Raw genomic sequence first — 17,087 nt, 5'->3', positions numbered from 1 at the left:
CTGAGATACTCTGGTCACTGACTGTTACTATGGTGATTCAAGTTGTAAGCGCTGACAAACGTTGATGAAACACCCCCCAGTAGCAGCTGCTCAGCTCAGCTTGCTCAGGTCATCACTCGTGCGTGCGCTTCTACGCTCTTTGTTACGTCACTGAAACCTGCGCAGCTAGGATGCGCACAAACTCAACTGAGGAACGTCCTTAAAGGGTGTGTACAGTTCTGGTCAAGGTGTAGATTTAGCTTTTAACGTTTTGCGAGATATCCAGAAACCACTCTATGAGATGTCAAAGAGCATGCAGTTCTAAGGGGTATCAAAAGTTTATTCGATGAAAAATCGGTTTTGAAATGGCTGAGATATCCAAAAACAAGGTGAAACAAAGAGATTCTAATAAAGTTGTGGCATGTCGCCTTTTATTATTAGCACTTTTTTGGATATCTCAGCCACTTGAAAACCAATTTTCATTAGATTAACATTGAATCCTTCTTAAAATTACATGCTCTTTCATATTTCATAAGAGGCTTTTCATTATCTCACTTAGGAATGTTCAAAACATGAATTCCTACCTAAACCAGTACTCTACAGTCCCTTTAAGGCATTGATGTTGTGGCTATTTAATTCTGCCCAGTCATACGCGTACCTCATCATTTTCGTAGCAGCTTTCGCCCATACCAAAGGACATTCCTGGACCAGTTAGAACTTAATTGACACAAATAAGACAAACAATCTTTTTGTCTAACAATGACTATTTTGGCAAAATTTTCTTCAAAAGAAGAACATTATGACAGTTTAAGGATTCCGTAAGTTTTTCAAAACGGTTCTCAAATACTTGATGTAAATGAGCAAATGAGTGAGGTGATGATGTCATCAGCTTCTAAATTGTCCATTGATCTTGTGTACAAGAAACATTTATAAAAAAATCCTGTGTACATGAAACATTTATGACAAAAAAAAATAACAGTATTCATAGCTGGAAAGCTTAAAAATAATAATCAATCACGTAATTGCTTCAGGATTCAAAAAAAGATACTGGACGATGATTGCATTTGGACAACAACGACGATAACAATGCACTGTGACTATTAAAATTTCCAGATTTCATGTACAAACTATAAGGCATGCCGTTGCGGCGATTACATTAGCAACTCACTAATGCGCATATTCATATGGATTGTTCATGAAAATATTCAGTAAAAATTACTTAAAGGAGGCTCCGGATGATTTTCCAACTTCTACATTTGAACAATTATGAATTAGTTAAACTTTAATAGTACAAAGTCTTGAAATTTATAGTGATTGGGATGAAGAATAAGAATATTTTCAAAATCTATAACAAATTGTAATGAACAAGGATGATGACATGGCAGAATCACCATAAGAATGCATAATAAGCTGTGGCTCATCACAAGGAAGAAAAAGGAAAGAAGAAGGCATGCATAGATTCTACACAGCTTAAAGGGGATGGCGAGTAACAGATTAGTGGGAATCAGTGGGAATGCTGGAGGATGTTTGTTCCAATCCTTGTGGGATTCATTTAAGAGTACATTGTATATCTATTGTTATGTGAAAATTATCTGCTTCAAAATGGTCCCATATTCAAGTAATGTTCAGTTTAATGTTTCCAGGTTAGCGTGCCTGGTCAGTGACGGGGCATTAATCTGCACATTTCTTGAATATGAGACCGTTCTGAAGCAAATAATTTTCACACAACAGTAGATAATTATATAATGTACTCTTAAATGAATCCCACAAGGGTCAGAACAATCATCCCTCAGCATTCCCACTGATACACACTGATCGGTTACTAGCCATCCCCTTTACGCAATCGGCATATAAAATGGAATTACACTGCTACATTTCTGAAATATGTGAGCCTTCTATGTCATCAAGATTGTTCAGTGCAATTTGTTTAAGATTTCTCAGCGTATAGGTTTCTCCGCTCATTGACCACAATAAATTCCACAAATCTACACAAGGAGTTGTCGATTTATGTATTACGTGATATGAAATTATGAAAATCGTCTGGAATGCCCCTTTAAGCCTCACAATATTTAATAGCTTTTCTTGTCCAAATTTTGATCACATAATTACTATTGTGTTTGTCAAATTATGTTCTTTCATTCCATAAGACTTTAAAACTGGTCTGGAATTGCAATGTAAGATATCATGGGGCTGCAATAATCCTTTAGAAAAATCAATACCTTGCTCTTTGAATCTTGTTGCCACAGTGTTATTGCATACATTTCCTACCTTTTGTGCGTATTTTTGAGCAAAAATCAAAGTTTGCAGCTATACGGAAGCTATATGTTTTTGAATTCACTTTTATGAATCACACACAGGTTGTCTACTGTGGTCCAGCTGAAAACACCGTAGACTACTTCTCACGCCTAGGACTGCGATGTTTAACCCATTACAACCCGGCAGACTTCATCAGTGAGTTGATTCCTGAAGGCTATCCTGTAATACTTTCTTGAAGCCGATAAAGTAGTTCGTAAGTCATTTAACTTTGATAACAATAGGCAACTTCTATGAAACTCTATCAAATATTAGTGTTCAAACTCTATGGCTGGAAATAGTAGGCTTACATGGATTATGCAAATTCGTACTACATACTCTCTACAAAAAAAAAAAATCGAGTGAAAATATTCACTCTTAAAGGAGTGAATACAAAAAAGAGTGACTTTAGAGTGATAATTCGAGTGAATTTTGAGTGAAAATGTTCATTTTCACTCGTTTTAGAGTGACCTCAGGGGTCACTCCAAAATATTCGAGTGATCCTTGAGGTCACTCAAAAATGAGTGAAAATGAACCTTTTCGCTAAAAACTCACTCCAATTTCACTCTAAATTCACTCTTTTTTTAATTCACTCCTTTAAGAGTGAATATTTTCACTCGATTTTTTAGAGAGTAAATACGCGTCACATATGGCATACGCAGACAGACTAAATTAAAATCATGTACAGTATTTGACTTAAGTTATCTTTGTTAAATCCAGATTGGCATGTTTGTTTGTTTGTTTGGTTTTTTTTTCCCTCTACCGTCACATCGACTGTGGAGTCGACAAAATAAAAGGCACCGACGAAGAAAGAGACTGTCTTCTCCGCGCCGGGAGATCACAAATGTGGGAGTGGTTTGGGCAAAACTCTGACGTCACAGTTCGTACCATTAGTGAGGGGGTCTCTAGAGTGGACCACAATTCAGGCGCTCACTTTAACCTCGGTAAGAATTTGATGATTGGAAAGTGTGATTGTTCTGATATTTAATTTGTTAAAGATATCTGCGTGTAAATATCTAAGGCGGTGTCTTCTTTGTCCCACGGCTGTAGAAATGAAAATAAATCTTGAAACCAGGAGTAATTTAAAATCTTTTGGCTTATTATATAAACAAGATTTTGCCCTGCAAGGAGGATGCAAAAATTAAGGTTTAGTTGCCTTTATTGATTTGATTTGATTTGATTTAGTCTCTGTATGTCTTTTTTTTTGCAAATACATCAAGTTTCTGCAATTTCATTATAGTACAAAATAACAGTAGTATAAATACTTTCACAAATTATCAACATTTTCATCAATTATACAATATATTTGTAATATACATGGGTTACATCTTAATTTGCATACAGAACGATTTTAATTTTATGACAGATTTTGAAAGGCAAACAAGTGCTTTCAAGATTACATACATTGTATTAGGTAACGCACTTAGTGTAGCCTAATGTACTACTTCTTCGCATTCAATCAAATTCAATTCAATTTTTGTGTGTTTTCCCTTTGTGTCTTGACCCCTTTAACACACACGGACAAGACAGAACACACACACACACACACACGCAAACACACACACACACACACAAACACTGCAGCCCATGCGACCCCTGTCCGTTCTTCTCTTGCAACGGTAGGTAGGCTTACATCTATCTCAAGCCCTATTTCCTACAACACGTCATTGGGCCGAATGCATAAACGGTAGCAATTGCTTGTGCTAGCCTTTTACTCGAATCCGTATGCATAAAAACAAGCAATTTCTTGCGAGCAGAAGCTTTTGCTAGCAAGCACAAGCAATTGCTTGCTGCCCGCAAGCAATTGCTTAGAGGCCCAAGCATGTGCTTAAAAACGTATGCATAAAACATACCCTTTGCTAGTTCTTGCTAGCAATTGCTTACAATTTTCCAAGCTCTGTAAAATGAACTTGAGCTTTTGCTTAGCTGGGACGTTCCCTTTTAAGTATCATTTTCAAATTCATGAAAGAATGACCGCACTTGTGAAGGAGTAGTATAAATCAACAAGAAATTACTCATTAGTAGAGTAAGAAACTTTTTCATTTCAACAACGGGAATGTCTAGTGGTTAGCACGCAAAATGTAATGAAAAACAGGTAAGACGTCTGACTTCGGTAGAGAGCAAGGAGACGTCTCTGCACGTGCGATCTGGAAGATCCGGGTTACCAAGGTTACTGTAAGCAGTGATGGAAATCAGCCAGTAATGCATGTGTGTATAATAGTTGTGTGTATGGGTCTGTGTGTGCATTTATGAGTGTCATTTCATAGCTCTTCTGCTATGTCAGGAAATATTTCCGCACACACATGCCCTTTCAAATACATGCTGCCACACTCCTTTGTTCTTGTGTTCGCACAGGCGTGACGTCCTTTTTGTTGAAAACGCAAGCACTTTAATTGCTTGTGCCGGACAAGCAAAAGGTATAAGCACAAGCAAAAGGTTATGCATATGGATTTAAGCAATTGCTTGAGCTAGCCCTTTTGCTAGACAAGCTTGTGCTTTTGCTTGAAGCAATTTCTTACAAGCAATTGCTTGTTTTATGCATTCGGCCCATTACTTTTATCACCTTTACACTCAGGTAATGTGAACCGGATCATGATATTTTTTCGTCCGATTAGATAACAACAAAAAAGATACATACTTTGTATTTCAATTTTACCTTTTTGTTAATGAAAATGAAAGTTTATTGGAATTGAATATTTCCCGATAATGTTAAGATTTTAACATGACGTTTATCACCAGCCTTGTCCGTCGACGGACTACAAACCTCCCGGAAAAGCATCACCTTGTCGCTGCCAGTTACTGGTTTGGACACACCCTCGAGGCAGATCCTTCTTCATTCTTCTTCCGGCGGCAATGGCTCCCCCATGCGGCGACCCCTATCCACTCGATACTCAATCGTAGGCGTCCGCCAATCAGAGTCCATGGACACAGGTGTGACGGCCGACAAGTGGCCAACCAGCTTCTGGCACCAGCTCTCTACGCTCTCCGATCGAAACTTCAGACAGTACCGATCGATCATTCTATCGCGTGTGGCGCTTGTGAGGCATTTGGTGTTGGGTCTCTTTGTTGGGGCTTTTTACTTCCGGGTCGAGCACGCAGAGGAGAGGATACGTGATATGACTGGTTTGGTGAGTGTTCACTCGCAATCAAAATATCTCAAACATGTGCCAACGTTTTCTCTGGAAATCTTCCGCTTACTACGAGAAATAATGATAACATCCATGTCCTTCAATTCACAATTTGGTTTAATCGCCGCATGAACCACAACAGCAACAACAACAATAATGATAATAATAATGGAGTCTTGTAATGCGCCATGTCTGTCACACAATGGCACTCCTGGCCCAGAAAGGTAAGACCTCCTCCCACATTGCTTCGTTCAGGAAAAGATCCCAACTGAAAGAAAGCACACAGTTACTGAAACAAAAAGGTCTTGAGTTCCCACTTGAACAGAGGAATGAGGTCTCCATTCTCAGTTTCAGAGGCAAGGAGTTCCAGAGAGAAGAGCCAGACCGGGTGAAAGCTCTGTTGCCCCATGAATGATGAGTGCGGGGAACTCGAAGGGTGTGAATAGTAGATGAACGAAGAAATCTAGTTGGTTTATACTCAACTATTATGAAATAGTTCCTGAAGGTAGCTGGGTGCTGTGCCATGTAAAGAACGGAAAACCATGATCAAGATCTTGTAGACAATTCGCTTGTCAACTAGAAACCAGTGTAATTTATGGAGGACGTAAGAGATGTGTGAAGTTTCCATCGTTAGAGTTACTAGTCTAGCAGCAGAGTTCTGGAGCAGCTTGAGGCGATGTATTTGGTAGTCTGGTTGGTTTATCAGGATCACATTTGTAAAGTCAAGACGAGAATATATAAGAGAGGGAACCAAGCATTCAGTTGTCTTAGGATCGAGATATGTGTGACTAACACTTCTCTGCAAAGAGTGGAATGTGCTCATTTATTTATTTATCTATTTATTCTGTTTTCTTTATACAGGGTAGTCTCTTCAGTACATAAAACTATTTTACAAGAGAGCTCTGTATTACATACAAATATCAAAATACAATTTACAATTCGAAACAAACCTTAAACAGTATAAGAATATATTACATAAAGTACAATACAAAATACGACAAGTTAAAACGGCAATCAAAATATAAAACTGAATATCATATAAGTTAAATGAAATGTATAACAATGTAAAATTAAAGTACGTCTTACATTCAGAATAACAGTTTACATTTATTATAACCAGTAAAACATCACCCATAATTGAAAAAACAAACAAACAAAAAAATGCGATCTATCCATTATCCCCTATCCCCATTCCCCCCCCCCCTTTCCGGATGATACAGTGTAGTTGCTGCGGCAAGATGTTAAAAAGAAAGTAAAAAAAAGTGTATACGGTCGACAAGAATATGTTCAGCTAAAATGAAAACAAAATTCAGGGGCGTCACCAGCTTTTTTTCAAGGGGGGTGCGTTTTGACACTAAATGTTCACGAGATTTTTTTTGACAGACATTTTGATTAGGAAGCTCTCAATCCCTAGACTTTTACTGTTTTTTTAGGGAAACCAAGCGGGGAAAGGGCACCGGTAGCTAGGATTTCATCTTGGGGGGGGGGGGGGGGTTGGGGTAGTATGCGAGGGAGCGAGCAAGGGTGGGGGAGTGTGTGTAAGTGCCGGAGAGGGTTGCACCCCTATATAAATGGATAATGGAAATGGTGTGAAACGACAAATTACTGGCAGCGATATCAGGGGAATGGCATAACGACTACATGCGAGCGAGCGGATCGAGCGAGCTTGAAAATTTTGACATTTTACAGTCCAAAAACTGCCGTTTGTAGCCATATTTTTTTGCTTTGTAAATTAAGGGGGGCGCACCGGGCGCAACTGCTGGCAATTACTGGCAGCAACATCAGGAGTGGCATAACAATTAAATGCGAGCGAGCGAAGAGAGCGAGCTTGAAAATTTTGACATTTTACAGTCCAAGTCCTAGTCCAAACGCTGCCATTTGGAGCCATCTTTTTTCGCTTTCGAAATAAAGGAGGGGTGGGGGCGCAACGGGCGCAACTGCCGGTAATTACTGGCAGCAACATCAGGAGAATTGCATAACAATTAAATGCGAGCGAGCGAGCGAGCGAGCTTGAAAATTTTGACATCTTACAGTCCAAAAACTGCCGTTTGTAGCCATATTTTTTTTTTTTTTTGCTTTGGAAATTAAGGGGGGTAGGGCGCACCGGGCGCAACTGCTGGCAATTACTGGCAGCAACATCAGGTGAATGGCATAACAATTAAATGCGAGCGAGCGAAGAGAGCGAGCTTGAAAATGTTGACATTTTACAGTCCAAACACTGCCATTTGGAGCCATATTTTTTCGCTTTCGAAATAAAGGAGGGGTGGGGGCGCAACGGGCGCAACTGCCGGTAATAACTGGCAGCAACATCAGGAGAATTGCATAACAATTAAATGCGAGCGAGCTTGAAAATTTTGACATTTTACAGTCCAAAAACTGCCGTTTGTAGCCGTATTTTTTTTTTGCTTTGGAAATTTAGGGGGCACATCGGGCGCATCTTACTGTTTGCAATTACTGGCAGCAACATCAGGTGAATGGCATAACAATTAGATGCGAGCGAGCGAAGAGAGCGAGCTTGAAAATTTTGACATTTTACAGACCCAAAACTGCCATTTGGAGCCATATTTTTTCGTTTTGGAAATAAAGGAGGTGGCAGCAATACTGGCAGCACTATCAGGAGAGCATAATGATTACATTCGAGCGAGCGGAACGAGCGAGCTTGAAAATATTACATTTTACCGTCCAAAAACTGCCGCTCTTTTCTTAGCCATATTTTGTCGCTTTGGAAATTAAGGGGGAGGGGCACCGGGCGGAACTGCTGGCAATTACTGGCAGCAACATCAGATGAATTGCATAACGATTAAATGCGAGCGAGCGAAGAGAGCGAGCTTGAAAATTTTACATTTTACAGTCCAAGAACTGCCGTTCTTAGCCATATTTTTTCGCTTTGGAAATTAAGGGGGGGGGGGGAACGCAACGGGCGCAACTGCAGGCAATGGTATACTGGCAGCAACATCAGAAGAATGGCATAAAGATTAAATGCGAGCGAACGGAGCGAGCGAGCTTGAAAATTTTGACATTTTACAGTCCCCAAATTGCCGTTTGTAGCCATATTTTTTTGCTCTGGAAATTAAGGGGGGGGGGGGCGTACCAGGCGCAACTGCCGGCAATTACTAGCAGCAACTTCAGGAGAATGGCATTACGATTAAATGCGAGCGAGAGGAGCGAGCGAGCTTGAAAGTTTTGACATTTTACTGTCCAAAAACTGCCGTTTGAAGCTATATTTTTTTTTTCGCTTTGGAAATTAAAGGGGGAGGGGGGGGGGGGGGGGGACGCCCGGTGCGCCTGGTGCGCCTGGTGCGCCCCTCTCCCTGGATCCCCCATTGGTAGTCAAGGGTGTGGGTTTATGTTCATTGTTCTTATACTGTGGGAGGTTTGACCAGCGAGGTGGCGTCGAAGTGACCAAGCGGGGAAAGGATGTCCAAAATCTGCACTTTAGAGCATCCCCTAAACTAATTGTGCGTGTTTGTTTGTGTGTGTGTATTATATGTACATGGAAAAGTTAGGAATTAGCCCAGGTCAAGTCTTTTTATTGGCAATGCAAGACATTTTTACATAGACTAGCATGTAAAGCAACACTGCAAAATCAATGATCTAGCTTTGACATTCTACATCACATTGCGCAACATTGTAGCCACTCTTCGTTCGGATGTACTGAGTACACTGCGCACATCCTGCTTATATGCAGAATGCCAACCAGGAATCACGCTGAATCACAATCTCTTGTCGGATCCGGGCATTTTGAACAATGTTTCACACTATATACCTATCTAATTATGGTTAAAAGAAATCATAGAAAAATATCTTATTTCTTGATCACCTTTTCATTCAAAAGCAGTTTACTAACACCTGAATTACTATTTCGGTATACTATCTTTTACCAGCGGATTGGGAGGGGGGCGCACCCCCCCCCCCCCTCCGTAGTTACTCCACTGCTTTTGGGTGAAATAATTGGACAAATTTCTTGAATTCTAACAAAAAAGCAAGAAAATCTTTTCATTGCGGGAATTATGATTATGTGGGGTGGGGCAAATGGTGCGCTTGCCTTCCAATATTTTTATGGGGGCAACATTTTTGTTTTCTTTCAAAAGCAAGAAAATCTTCTCATTTCGGGAATTATTAATTATGGGGGGGGGGCAAAATTAAAATATGCTTGCCCCTCCAATATTTTTATGGGGGTAACTTTTTGTTTTTCTGTCAAAAAAAAAGATACGAAAATCTTCTCGTCTCTGGAATTATGGAGGGGGGGGGGAGGGGAGGTGGGCAAAATGATATGCTTGCCCCTCCATTTTTTAAAATCTTTTGCTAATGAGGCTAAGGCTCGCTCTTGGGTTGGCAATATGGATTGGTCAGAAGTAACGTACATAGACCCTACATACTTGTAAGTAGCACACGTAGGCCTACATGCAAACGTGTATAAGTGCTCCGTATCGTACGGATGTACAGTACGGTCGATAAATAGTAAACACTGTAGAATATTAATAGATAAAATCAGTGCTGCCAGAACCAGGGGTGCGAATTGATTTGTGTGTGTGTGTGTGTGTGTCCCTGGTGCAAAATATTAAAAAAAAATAGAAAAGAGTCATTATTTAGTGTCCGGCGTTGAGGTCGCTCGCAGACTGATTTTTTTTTTTTTTTTTTTTTTTAAGGATCTGAAGGGGGGTGCGTTCGCACCCAACGCACCCCCCCTGGTGACGCCCATGAAATTGAAAGTCAAAATTTCTGGTCAATGATGAATATAACATTACAATATTCAACTGCATCTGCTCATAACCTTGATAAAAACAAACACTCTTTCCATACATGCAACGGGTTTGTAAAATGAATTTTCATTCGACCTCTCAAAATTTCTGAGATCTCAGCCCTCAAAACTTGAGGAAATACATGCAACGAAGAATCAAGGCAGAATCAAACTTTTTCGACTGCAAAGAATGTCAATTCTGAGTGACTGTCTGGAACACAGGAAGTGATCGAGCATTCTGACAGAAAAAGTTATGAAATGTTGATAATAATTTGTGTTCATATAGTTGTAAAAGCTACAAAGTACTATGATAAAGTTATATCCTGTACACCAACGAAGGTTTATTCCTCTTAACATTGCCTATTAAGTATATACAGTTTGTCTTTAATATGCAGGGCATGTTTAATACTAAGATGTAACATGTCTTAAGTTTTCTTTCCATATAATTGCACTGCGTAAAGACACATGAGCAAATTTATGCATATCCTAAAAGGGTTCGTCGCCACGGAAGTTGCTGCATCTCGGGTGATTGTCATGGTTATGCGGTTCAATTTGTGCGTGTGCATGCTGTAGTTCCTACGACGCGTGCGCTCGGGCATTCCAGCCAAAAAGGGTAAAAATTGTGTTTAATCCTAGATAGGCCTGATAGGCGGAAATGATTATCTAGTATAAATCCAATGGTTCCTTCAACAATAATGACAAATGTGATCGAAAGTGTGCTTAGCCCTTAAATTTTGTTTATGAACAATAAGGGAAGTATGGTTGGAAGTCGTTGAGACAGAGGCAAAGGCAATCGGAATCAGACCTGAACTAAACACGTTTCTTCACTGGTGGCAGCTGCTAAAGCACATTTTGCTGTTAAACGCAGAAATGAGCCCTCAAGGGGTGACAGTGTTATATCCCGGGGGGGGGGGGGGTATTATGAATTGGCAACCACAAGACTCAATTTAAATGTGGGGGTTTTGTAGTTGGTTTTGTTCCGACAACAACTATGTTACACTTCGTGGTATAAAGTTATACTGTCACTGAATTCGACGACCTCACTCAATGCCTGTTACTATAGTAACCAGAGAGTTTCATCGCGCGGGTTTGCACGCAACTTGCACAAAAATACTGACTCTGCCGACAATGAAAATTGATATTGACAGTGAGTATGAAATGAAGGAAGGAGAATGAAATCAAGCTAGGAGAAGAAAAGGATAGGAAAGAGAACAAAAAGAGCAAGAACCGGAGGCGAAAAATGATACCCATTTAAATAAATTTTTATTAAATCCTCACATCATGTTCATGTTTGTAAATACGTCTGCTACAACTGAATTCATTGAAAGGAGGAAGGTTTCAATAACAAAACACTGCAATACATCTGAGGAAATTCGGAGATTCAAAAGTGATGAGTTTGTAATGGTTCGATATTAACCCTATATGTGCTGCCCTCGACTCTGCATAACCTGCATGTCTTTCGTTGATTATAGTAACATGGAGAACTTCAAGCTATGCTCAGTTTACAAAAAGATGTATTTCAGTGTTATTTGTTAATCATAATTAGTACTTTAGCAATGATTGACAGATGATATCGTTGGCAGAATTGCCATCTTCATTCTGTAGGCGTATCCAAGTAATGTGCAGAAAAGGGAAGAAAATGTGTAAGATACATGGTACTTGTTAGATTAGTCATTCATTCAGCCACATAAGTGATGTTTAGGGTACCACCTACATCAACACAAGTCAAAATGACTTCGTATCATGATATATACTTCATTTTTAAAAGGGTTCGAATCTGAATCTCCTAAACAGTACTGTGAACGATACAAGACCATAGCAAACTCTAATCTAATCCAGGAAGGAATACATCTTTCCTAGTTTTTGTTGTTGTTGTGTTTAAAAAGAAATAGGACGTAGGGCTACACTATCAAAATAATTTGTCCAAACCATTGCCGACATCAAGTCAGACCATAATGAATCTTAAACCAATCAAACATTATTATTAGTTTGTTATGGAATATAAGGTCTCCACGAGGGAGCTCATAATAGATGCCCCATATTTGCCTTACTCCCTTTCCTTATTTGGTACCATTAAATAACCTGGTCTGAACGTCTATCCGTTCTCGGTTTCTCTTCTATAAACACTGAGTACTCGGGGCTTACAGCCCAACAACCTTGCTTTCATGCAGGTTCCGTCATACTTCTCTTGGTACAACCCCATTTCGATATCGACCAGTTCTCATTTTGATTGTAATGTGCTATTATCATGTATGTATTTTATGTATATTGTTGACAAGGTAAAAGAAAGAACTTGTGCTGTTATTTTGATGTATTATTGATGTACGAGAAGTATGAAAATGGAGGTCACCATGAGGGAGCTCATAGTAAATGTCTCCACGATTGAGTTCACAAAGAATTTTATCTTTATTTAGGAACTTTTAAAAATATTGATTGTTACGATAATCAATAATGACTGTCATAATATAAATGTCTCCGAGAAGGGGCTCATAATAAGTGAATACTCTTATGACAGTAGCCACGCTGATGAATTACCTTATTTTCATCATCCAAATACTAATAGCTACCACATGCGCGAGGGTACCACATACACACACACACACACACACACACACACACACACACACACACAGAGCGAGAGAGAGACATGGGGGATCATCTTTCCATATTGTTCTCCTACTCTCTAAAAAAAATCGAGTGAAAATTTTCACTCTTGAAGGAGTGAATACAAAAAAAGAGTGAATTTAGAGTGAAATTGGAGTGAAATTTGAGTGAAAAATGTTCATTTTCACTCGTTTTAGAGTGACGTCAGGGATCACTCCAAAATCTTCGAGTGATCCCTGAGGTCACTCCAAAATGAGTGAAAATGAACATTTTCACTCGAAATTCACTCCAATTTCACTCTAAATTCACTCGATTTTTTTTTAGAGAGTATAGTTCAACTTGACCGTTTCAAATTGTCCCTCTCTTTTCTAGATTTTCTTCCTGATCGTGTACTGGTCGTTCGATTCGTTGTTTGGAGCAATAACAGTGTGTAAGTAATAATTCAATGACGAATCACAAAGATTAGCAAAAGAGGAAAAAGTAAATGTTAGTAAGTATAATGATATTTCAATGACAAACTGATCATAATATGAAAGAAAGAACTTGCGCTGTTATTTTTATGTATTATTGATATACGAGAAGTATGAAAATGGAGGTCTCCATGAGGGAGCTCAAAGTAAATGTCTTCACGATTGAGTTCACAAAGGAACTTTAGGAACTTTTAAAAATATTGATTGTTACGGTCATGATTATTATCATGATCAAGGGTATCATACAGTGAAAAAAGATAATATATCCAATACAAACCTTGTTTTGGTAAAATATACAACTGTGATTAATGCAGAAGGCCAGACCACTAGTATCATATGCCATTGGTTGAAACTATAGTAGCCCCCAAATCCAAACATTATGATTGTCATTTCATACCATAACGAAATAACGTTTTTATCGTGATTCTTTTTAATGTTACATACACAAAAGTTACTGAGCTGATGTCTACTTTCTCGATGCGAATTTAATAACAATTTTATACAACGAATAAGGCAGTTTATTGCTTATTTTCCTCGTATTTTTGCAAGTAACTTGAACATTTTTTCCTTTAAGATGTATACATCTTTGTTATGACTTAATTTGCGCAAGGAATTCAAGATGATAAACATTGATGAACAATCCGAATAACACGTTTTTGGATACTAAGGAGTTGAATGTCTAATAAGACTATTTGATAGTTGCTGCTCAAAGCTGGATTTCCACGATTTAGGTCAGGATATATCAACTGTGTAACCGGCCTATTCTATGCAGTCAAAAAAAGCGTTTGAGTGTGGAGAGGTTTTATTAATTCTAGATGATAGCTTTCCGTTAAGGGGATCAATGACAGTTTTCCGGGATAAATCATTTTCAGTGCAGAGCTATGAAATGTGTATGGATTCAATGTATAATTTGATTTCATAATGTGGTTAGGTAGGTGACTCAATATGTTACTGAAAACTTCTAATTGCTCTCTGTTTGTTTGTTGTTGTTCGGTTTTTTTTTTCTTAGCCCTCGCGTAACTAATGTTGTTGGAGTAATGATTATTATTGTACATCCTGCTTGATATCATGTATATCATTTCATTTCGTTTGGAGCTGTTGTAGCTTAATGATCTGATGATGCATGTTTTCACTGAGAAAATAAGAATGAACTGAAATCGAAAATTGAATTAAAACTGAACTGAAATTGAATTTTCAGTTCCTCAGGAGCGACCCATCATCAACCGGGAGCGCTCTGCCGGAGCTTACCGTCTCTCCAGCTACTTCTTCTCCAAGATCATCAGTGAACTCCCGCTCAAACTGACTCTTCCCTTCTTCTCCACGTCCATCGTGTATTGGCTGGCCGGACTGCACGGGTCACCGGGAGTCTTCATCGCTTTCGAGGCAACGCTCCTGCTTAATAACCAGGCAGCGCAAGTACGTGTTTTAATCTGTACTCGGCATTATTACTTTATCCTTTGCTTTATAAATGAACAAGATTTGTTATTCAAATGTCTGACATTATTAGTAAAAGTGTGTAACAGACTAATGCAGCTACTAATGTCTACTTCTAAATTGGTATCAGTCTGAAGATTCTGGATTCACCTATGGGCAAGCATTTATCACATACTCAAAAGGATTTTTAAGATATTGTTGTTATGCTATTCAAACCTATGATTAGTTGAAAATAAAAATGCATAAGGAATGAATGGTAATTTTGATTAAAGACAGTTAATGAAAAGTAGACAAATCCTTATTTGATGAAAGCACCAAGAAGGAAATGAGTTAAAAAAAAAAAACAAATTTTCTCTAAGCTGGGTATGGAGTCAAAAATAAAAAGAAGAAAATATCGGAGACTCTCTGTATGTTCATAATGATGAAATATAAATTTTTAATGATGGATGCGTTTACTGTATTGTGAGTATAAATCATGCTTGTACAATTGTATTTTTATATTGAAAATTGTATTTATTTATATGTATACATGTATGTATGTATGTATGTATGTATGCAGATATTCCTATGTGTACACCCATATGCCAACAAGAAGAATTTCCTATATGGACAATAAATGAATCTGAATCTGAATCTGAATCTGAATAATCAATAAATACCAGGGTTTATATTCATCTCTCCATAGGCTTTCGGTCTGCTCATAGGCGCCTGCTCGAATTCTATACAGGCTGCCATCGCTGGTGGCAGCATTTGCATGCAGGCCTCGCTCCTTCTCGGCGGCTTCTACGTGTCGCAATTCCCGATGTACGTCTCTTGGCTAAGATATCTCTCCATAATTTCGTACTCGTACGGGGCCACACTTTTCGTCGTATTTGCCCTGGAACCTCAGCCAATCAGGTAAGCTGATATGTAAAGGATAATATTCTTGATTGGAAAGAGCTTACATCTTCAATCTGGCATGCACTAATATTCTTAAATATATGCCTGTCGTTGTGTGTCGGGGGGGGGGGGGGGGGGGGGGGGGGGCTCGTATTTGATCATATCATTCCTCCACGACATTTGTTGTTGTTCTGTGCTATTTAATGGGTGATGTCCATTTTTCTTTCCCAAGGTTTGGTTATTCAAAAATGAAATGGATAAATTTTGTGATTCAGAAACACAAAATTTCCCTAAACCTATAGATATCGTTAATCCGAACATTTCTGTGGATTCATTCTGAATCAACAATCAACAATAGTTGAAAAGTTTCTATGGATGTGTTGTTTGCTATGGGACAAACTTTTGAGTAATTTGTTACATACAATAGCCAAGGATAAAACTATTGTCTCTGCATAGTCAAAACAGGGAGGTGGAAGAGAGTTTGATAAAAAAAAAATGAACTGACGTATTTTTTGTTTTGCTTGTTGATTTTCTTTTTATTTCGATTTATTCCTTTTAACAACTTAGGAAGGAAATTCAATCCTGTTATTGCCAGTATTGGTCCTGCAAGATGAAATTAAAACAACAACAAAACAAAACACGCTATCATTTCAGCGCTTCTTTCAACAGTTTCAGGGTGTGCTATGAGTGATACGCCTCTCCACGAAGCCAAAGCTGAGCTGATAAAAGATAGACCTAGAGCACCCGAGTTCGATTCCCCTAGTATATAAAACATTCTTCTTTTTAGTCTAATATTCCATGATAAATATGAGCTTGAAAAATGTTTATACTCTTTTTTACCGAGTGTATTATGTATCAAAATGTATAAAACACTGTGTTGATAAATATGTTTTGTAAATTTTAACATAATATGAATTTATTTCATTGCACTGTTTCACCTTTAATCTGATGTTTGATACCCTCAGTCACTTGCTTGATTGTTGTGTTATTTCGAAATACTTCAGGTGCAGCACCACCGTTGCTACCAGCTACCAAGAGTGTCGGAGTGACCCCGACCACGCCCATGTTAGTGGCTTAGAGATCTTCAACAGACAAGCGGCTTTCTCCTTACCTCTCTGGGCCTACTATGGCGCCCTCTGCGTAGCAATGATGACATTTTACCTTCTTGCTTATTTCGCCCTCAGAGTCTTTCAAAAGCCATCGTAGTTCTCATACTAATGATGCGTTCACACCTGTATGATAACTTTCTGTTTACACTTTCTAGAGGAATTTCTCTTTAACAGCCCCACCTCACTATTTCCCGTGTGAAGCTGCAATTATCTTTACTGAAATTGTTCAATGAATATTAATTAGGCAATGTACTTCAGCATATCTGCTATAAAGCCATACACAGATCCATGTTTTTTGTGAGGTGGGAGACGTATAATTCAGCATCATGGCGTTGTTAAAGACATTAATTTTGCAGATAAAACAAAAATCTGGCTTTATTGCTTCCGTTATCCCTTTTCTTCTGTTCCTTGGGTCATTGCCTTGTGCACTCGAACACACTCTGCGTGGTTC

The 17,087-nt window shown here is 38.7% G+C and overlaps 1 protein-coding gene across 1 annotated transcript in view; it reads left to right on the top strand.

The window, feature by feature from the left end:
* The window catches only part of LOC139708266 (uncharacterized), a 68,454-nt gene extending 51,721 nt beyond the window's left edge, over positions 1 to 16,733 (top strand). Inside the window, exons 7-11 of the mRNA XM_071620238.1 lie at positions 2,337 to 2,430; positions 5,011 to 5,399; positions 14,421 to 14,630; positions 15,334 to 15,545; positions 16,532 to 16,733. Of these exons, the coding sequence (XP_071476339.1) occupies positions 2,337 to 2,430; positions 5,011 to 5,399; positions 14,421 to 14,630; positions 15,334 to 15,545; positions 16,532 to 16,733 (1,107 nt within the window). The remainder of the gene's footprint in view (positions 1 to 2,336; positions 2,431 to 5,010; positions 5,400 to 14,420; positions 14,631 to 15,333; positions 15,546 to 16,531) is intronic.
* Positions 16,734 to 17,087: the final 354 nt, after the last annotated feature.

Source organism: Diadema antillarum, unplaced genomic scaffold, assembly GCF_040938485.1.
Source record: "Diadema antillarum isolate AM-2024a unplaced genomic scaffold, OU_Dant_1.0 seq00001323_RagTag, whole genome shotgun sequence".
Taxonomy (NCBI): Eukaryota; Metazoa; Echinodermata; class Echinoidea; order Diadematoida; family Diadematidae; genus Diadema; species Diadema antillarum.
The sequence above is the reverse complement of the archived record's forward strand: the minus strand, read 5'-3'. Positions and strand labels throughout refer to the sequence as shown.